The sequence below is a fragment of the Fulmarus glacialis genome, unplaced genomic scaffold (assembly GCF_000690835.1).
Source record: "Fulmarus glacialis isolate BGI_N327 unplaced genomic scaffold, ASM69083v1 scaffold12269, whole genome shotgun sequence".
Lineage (NCBI taxonomy): Eukaryota > Metazoa > Chordata > Aves > Procellariiformes > Procellariidae > Fulmarus > Fulmarus glacialis.
Window position 1 is genome coordinate 643 of NW_009235294.1, and position 6,555 is coordinate 7,197.

At 40.1% G+C, this 6,555-nt stretch overlaps 1 protein-coding gene across 2 annotated transcripts in view; it reads right to left on the bottom strand.

The window, feature by feature from the left end:
* Window positions 1-409: 409 nt before the first annotated feature.
* Window positions 410-6,555, bottom strand: part of GLP1R (glucagon-like peptide 1 receptor) — a 57,554-nt gene continuing 51,408 nt past the window's right edge. The window contains exons 10-12 of one of the 2 annotated variants that reach the window (XM_009585979.1): window positions 6,173-6,311; window positions 5,238-5,279; window positions 410-599 (exon numbers count right to left, since the gene is read on the bottom strand). In XM_009585979.1, the coding sequence (XP_009584274.1) occupies window positions 432-599; window positions 5,238-5,279; window positions 6,173-6,311 (349 nt within the window). In that variant the 3' untranslated portion in view covers window positions 410-431. The remainder of the gene's footprint in view (window positions 600-5,237; window positions 5,280-6,172; window positions 6,312-6,555) is intronic. The other variant, XM_009585978.1, reaches the window with a different exon arrangement.

Below are 6,555 nucleotides of genomic sequence, written 5' to 3' on the forward strand. Positions count from 1 at the left end.
GTGATAGCACCTTACCCTATCCCCATAAAAGTCTAAACGTATTTTTTGGCAATAATCATATTCTGTATCCTTCTAATTTAATCAGTTGATCACTCAGCTCGCCCACTCAACAGTAATAAGCCATTGACCCTGTGGTTTCAGACTGGATCAATGCTATGCTTAAGTTTTGGACACCTGGAGGCCTTGTGTGCAGAGAGGAAGAAACTCTTTTAACTTACTTTAGACGTGATCAATTTTTCCTCTGATGTGTTGATTACATTAGCAGATTGCTTTCCCTAGAAACCTTTGTCCAACAGCCTGCAGGCAATGAGCAGCATATGCTTAAGTTTCTTGCTGGAGATGGCATACTTAAGCCACTTGCTTGGGTATTTAAGGGTTTTCAGGTATATTATACAGTTCATTGTTCTCAGTCTGATTCACCTGCAGAAATCTTAGCTGAATGTGGCCTGACAAGTGGCAGCGTAGACACTACTGCCTACTGTGCCTCCACTACTGATGCTGTTGGCCGGACACTTCAGAGGTTTCATACTGCTGTCTCTCTGGACATACAAATGTTCCAATCTCCAGCGCTCCCAGCTTTTCCGAAACTCCATCTGAACCTAAAAGAAGCAAAGAGGGAAACAAAGAGAATGAATGTAGAACTAATCAGATCTTTAAATGACTCCATTAGAAAAGAGCAAGGAAAAAATAAAGATACTATACTACTGAGAAAAGCTGGCAATGCTTTAAACCTGCAATACTATTGCTCCAAATTATCTCATTAGTCCATTGTAGGGTATTCTATATTTAAAATAATGACAGCGTTCACTTTTACTTGTAGAAATAAAGCTCTTCTATGCACCAGGAAATCTTACCTTCATTACTTTATTCTAAATTGTATTCAGCTGCAATAGTGAATGTACTGTATGCCCTACCAGTACTAACAATTATGTTGATCTTGCTTACCAGCCACAAAATGACTGAAAAGACTGGCTTCCTGCTCAATACTGTCACCACAGGTATTCTTAAGAGTTGTTTTAACTTCTGGTTTGATTTAAACAGTATTATGTCTTGGATTATTTTTGTTCTTTGAATATTTATGGGGTTTTTATTCCATACAAAAATGAAGATTTATTCAGAATTGAAAAACCAACAATTAAGCATGTTAAAGACTGTACTTCCCCCTCCTTTTAAATAGCAATTACAATATCTCATTCCAGATACTAGCTTTTTTTAAAGCTACAAAATACGCTCATCCAGTCACAGGTTCTGGGTTAAACTCTGTAACCTCTGTACTCATTTGGAAGTTTATCCAGGGTCTTGTAACTGCTAAACAAGAACAGAATTTAGATCTTCCTGTTCCACGGGAAAGTTCTTGCCACTTGACTGAAGAAAGAACCTCCATTAGCTTTTAACACATAAGGCAGAGGACATAAAATTGAACCTTTTTTACTCTAGAAAATGGCAGGAGTGCAAATACAGTAATCAATTCATTATGGTGTGTACTTCAGCCTGGAAGTAAGTTCACGAAGGTGGGCCACTCAAGTGAGCCTTCTTTGGAGAGTTCCTTTTTGTTTCCTTTTAAAGTCCGGTACTGACCACCAAGAGACTAAATAGATTGATGGCAGTTCCAACGCAGGCTTGTCATCATACCCAGGCTGCTGAAACCTTCATACTCTGAGGGAAACTTCCTAGGGAACCAGCTGCTGTACGTCTTTCCTCTCTGCTTGTTCATTGTGAAATACTGAATCTGAGAGGCAGCCCTAAAAAAGGAGCAAAGCCTTACATAACCCATGGTCTTCCCGTGGTGCTTGCCTCTAGCAGTGCTTGTCAGCTCTGGGCTACAGCCCTTGTACTGAATACTGTCCTGGTGGGAACCAGCTGCATCTCTGCCTTTCTGACAATGGAATCTGTCCTGCCGGTATCACAACCAAAGATGCTGAGATAGAAGCTTGTATTTTACTGTGATAACAGTGGGTCATTGTGTCAAAAGCTGCACGAAGACACCAGAAAAAGACAGTGTGTCTGGGATAGCTTGGCATAAAAGAATGAGCGAGAACAGCCTGATAAAGACAGAAAAGGAAACAGTGAAATGCAGGGACCATACTGTCTGCAGGAGAAGAACTGACCATATTACCACCCCAGTACTTGGTACTTTTTGTGGGCTCAGCAAGTAGCTGGTTTAATGGGAAGCACTGGGAAACAGCAGTTGTACACATTTACAGGCAGATCCTGAAAGAAAGCGCAAATGTACTTACTGACAGAATCAATGAGCAATAGAAATGGATATCTTAGAATCAGTCAAAGGGAGGAAATGAGTCTTCAATCTGGCTGGACACGACAGGCTGTATCCTAGAGCTATGATACAAACAGCCTGCAAGACTGAGATGAAGTGAATGGGAAGACCTGAACAAAAGACTGTATCAGAGATGATGTCTTAGGAATGGATCTGAATGACAGAATATTAGTTTTCTCTCCAGAGGGTAGGAAAAGGGTAAAGGGCAGCTCTGCTGTCCGTGTTGAACTCAGTTTTTGCCTAGACAGCTGTGAATGTATGACCGAGGGAACAGGTTACGATTTATTTTGTAAAGAGGCAGTTCTTGAGCACAGAAGTAGATCTACAGATCTTTCAGCAAAATAATTAGCCTAGTAACTTCCATGTGTGGACAAGATTCCCCAGAAATAAGCTATACAAGGAAAAGGGAACCAAGAACAAAGCTCCCATCAAAAAGGGAAAAAAGGAAAATTTTTATGTACAGAATTTTGAAAGAGAAAGGGAAGAGGTATGAGAACTTGGAAAAGATGGTCGTGGAGGTTAAAGATGGAGAAGACTTCTCACAGAGAGCAGCTGATTGAGCTTAATGCAGCTAATGGGCAAGGATGTTGAGGTGTGGCAATGAATCTGGAATCTGATTACAAAAAAGTTAAACTTTGGCAAAAAAACATCTCAATAAATCATAGTGAAAGGAAAGTAGGTCTGAAGTGGGATGGAATGGAGCTGCTGGAGGAGTTCAATGGATAGTCTGTATAGAGAATGAAAAGAAATTAAAAGAAAAAGGGAAGATTGGGCAGTAATTAAAAAAATTCAGGAGTCCTGGAGTCAGGACAGATTCTTTAAGGTAAAAGACAGTGAAGTGTACTTCTATTGTGATAGAAGGAGGCAAAAAGGAGAAGCAAGACTACAGAGAATGAAACCTGAACCAGCTTAAACTAATTCTGGTGGAAAGAGGCAGCATCTCTGTGGTTTAGAATATTTCTTATAGAAAGCAACACTAACTGCAGAAAACCAGGTCATATTAAGCGCAGCTCATTTTGCAAAGAACATTGGTGGTAACAGGCAATCTGATGAGACCCTGCTGTTGACTTCAGAGCAATATCAGAGAAAATCCAGAATTTTTCAGGTGAAATACAACTGAAATATAAACATGTTTTTATGTTTTTCCATAAGTAGATACTAGAAAAGGACATTAATATCACTTCTAGCTTCATTTCTACTCTTGATCTGGCACTAGGACTTGCAAAAAACTTTCATTCTGTATGGTTAAGGAAAAAGAAAAGGAGTCAATGAGTCACAGACAAAAATAAAAATATAGACCATATTGCAAACAAGGATAGTCTTCGGGCACATATAGTCTGCCAGAAGAAAAACAGTTTCTTGTGCAGTTTAGGAAAAATTTCTCATATAGTTTAGGAAAGAAGTAGAAGAGACTTGACCTAATCAAACTCTTTACATGGATTTATTTTATGGATGCTGCTGACTGAGCTTGACAAAATCCTTCTCCCTTCTTTTAACAAAAGTGAGAACAAGCAAAATAATTCATCCTAGACTGTCAGCTTTCTGTGAAGCTGAGCACATTGTGGTTAGATTTTACGAATTACATTACAAAGGCAAGAGAACGATAGCAACAAGAGATTTGGAGGACCTCTTAGAAATGTAGGTAGGCTACTTCACAGTAAGTTCCCTCAAATGACACAAGCCTACCTGGTTTCAGGATTTGTAATAATGTTTGGGCTATGATGTAACTTTGCCCTTGTATCACATGGCGGAAATTATTGGGCATTACTCATGCGAGGCCTGGCCGCAGCTGCACAGGGGATGTATGAGCAAAGGCCAAAGTGAATCAAAAGAAATACATGATGCACTAGCAGACAGTGCTGTGTTTCAGGATTGAAGTACACCTGTAAAGCTGTACGAAGGACTTGAAACAAATATTCTCTAATTCCTGCTTGAGTAAAGCCTGCTGCTACCCACCTCTGACTTTCGTAAGCAGTACAATTAACACATTCACTTAAACAGAATCTTACCCACAAGCTACAAAAGTGAACAGCCTCCTGCAGAGCTTAATTCAGAATGCCTGCTGCTTTTCTGTTGACACCAGCCTGGCCACAATGACACAAGTAGAACATTTTTCCATTGATTCCAATTCCTCGATGAGGCCTGTCTCTCAATAGATGAGCTTGAATTACCGTGTCATGTTTAAAAGTAGATTTAGCACGAGTGTGAAACACATTGATGTGCATTAAATTTAATAAGTTTACTGCCAAATTAGTAGTGTTTGCTTCCCTTGCAAACCTGGCTGCTGAATGAGTGAATAATAATAATCACGTAGAAGCTAACATGAGAGATTCCTGCAATACTGAAACAGAACACTAATCTTTCCCCCAACAGGGCTGGGATTCAGCAAAAGACATAGAAGATAATACTTGCAATCAATTAACTCAAAGCCCTGGCTACATTTCTTCTGAGCCTGTGGGAGAGCTCACCACTCTATGAAGTTCAGTTTGAATGAGAGACCGATGATGTCTTCAAGTAGCTGGGCCACAGGGAAACCAAACGAAACCAAACTGTACCAGCATTAGCAACCTCACCAACCAGCTGAGCTGAGTTCTCAGAATAAAACGGGCTCTACTCCCACATGCACCAAAACAAGCAGATAAGAAGCACTATGAGACAGATTAAGAAGAGCAGCTATAATTCTTAATAAAAGAAAAGCTCCAGCAGTGCAAACTATACAATTGTGAGCAAGACAACTTGCAAGATTTCATGTCTACAAATAGTGGCCCTAAATTATACTGCCTGAATTCCTTCCAACAGCATTTGTCTGAGGAGTTATGCTCTGTAGCTGTACAGAGGAGGGTCTGTAAAAAAAGTAAAAGTCCTGAACAAGGACAATTTAGCAGTTCAAGACCATTTTCAATTTCCTTTTCCTATAGTGGATGCTGATAAGGCAAATTGGAACAACTAGTGTCTCTCTTACCTCATTATTGATGAAACAGTAGAGAATTGCAACCATCAGCCCCTGAAATAAAAAAAAAAACCCAGAAGAGCAGTGAGCAGAGCAGTTCCCTCGCTTTGCCAAACAAACTCGGAGAGGGCTAGAGGCTCCACACTGGCATGTCCCGTATAAAACTGAAAGACGGAGATAATCTGTGGTCCCTGTCAGCTCTGGTGGCAGAGGAGAAGTTTGGCTGAACTACGTCTCAAAGCACACAATCTTAGGAAAAAGGAGTTACTGTTTTCTTCAACCTGTTATTTTTTTCTAAAGATTCCTTTCCCCTTCTTCTTCCTTACCTGGTTTCAAGTTATAAACACTTTGTAAGTGAACAGTTCACAGTGATCTTAAATACAGCTCTGTGCTGGATTACCAGGGAATGAGTGGGTGAGCAGGGAAACTAGAAGAATAATGATTCCCTTAGACAAGGAGACTTTTTTGAAATGGCCTTACCTAAGGCAACAGCTAAATAAAAATGTAAACCTACATCCTCCTCACATGCAGTTACAGCTGTAGACAGCTACCTCTCACAGCGCAGGTTTTCCAAAGAGTATCAAAAACACTGGAGAAACACAAACTGCTTTCAGCAATGCCATTATACAATTACAGGAAATCACAGACAATTTCATTATTGCCTTGAGGTGTCCCATAGGAAGTAGATATTAATACATGGATAGGAATAGCAGTTTATTGTGGTAAATTTAAGACATTGAAAATAAGAGTATGTGACACTAAGATTTAAGTTGGCTATTAAAAATTAATCATCATACTTTCCCTTCCACTGTCATAATCCTGTAATATCCAGTGCTAAATTGAGAAATATAAAGAACAGGGAACATGCAATGAATGAGAGATAAAGCAGGTCCCCAAACAGCAGTTAAAAAAATATCTTTTCCACATGGGCACAGTGTGAGCGCTACCTGGAAAGAAGCAAAGGAGAGTTCAGTAAAAAGCTTCACAAAGCGCAGCATCCCTCTGGCATGCTCATCAGTAATAAAGGCAAAGATGACCTCATGGGTCCCCAGCAGTGGGATCAGAGTCAACGTAGACTTGGCCAGCCTAAGATCACAAAGAAAGAAAAAAACAATGCCACTGAGTAGATCATTGTTGATCCTAATGATCACTGGGAGTCTGCGTTTCTGCATTCTGCTTCTGACACACTGTCAACTTTGCTAAGTCACTGCACCACTTCGTGTCGCAGGGTCCTTCTCCAGAGGCTGCAGAAAAAAAATAATAATAATCCTCAAAATAACCTGAGTAGATTTCAACATGTTTTAACTGCCCCTGCCACTCCACTGCAGAG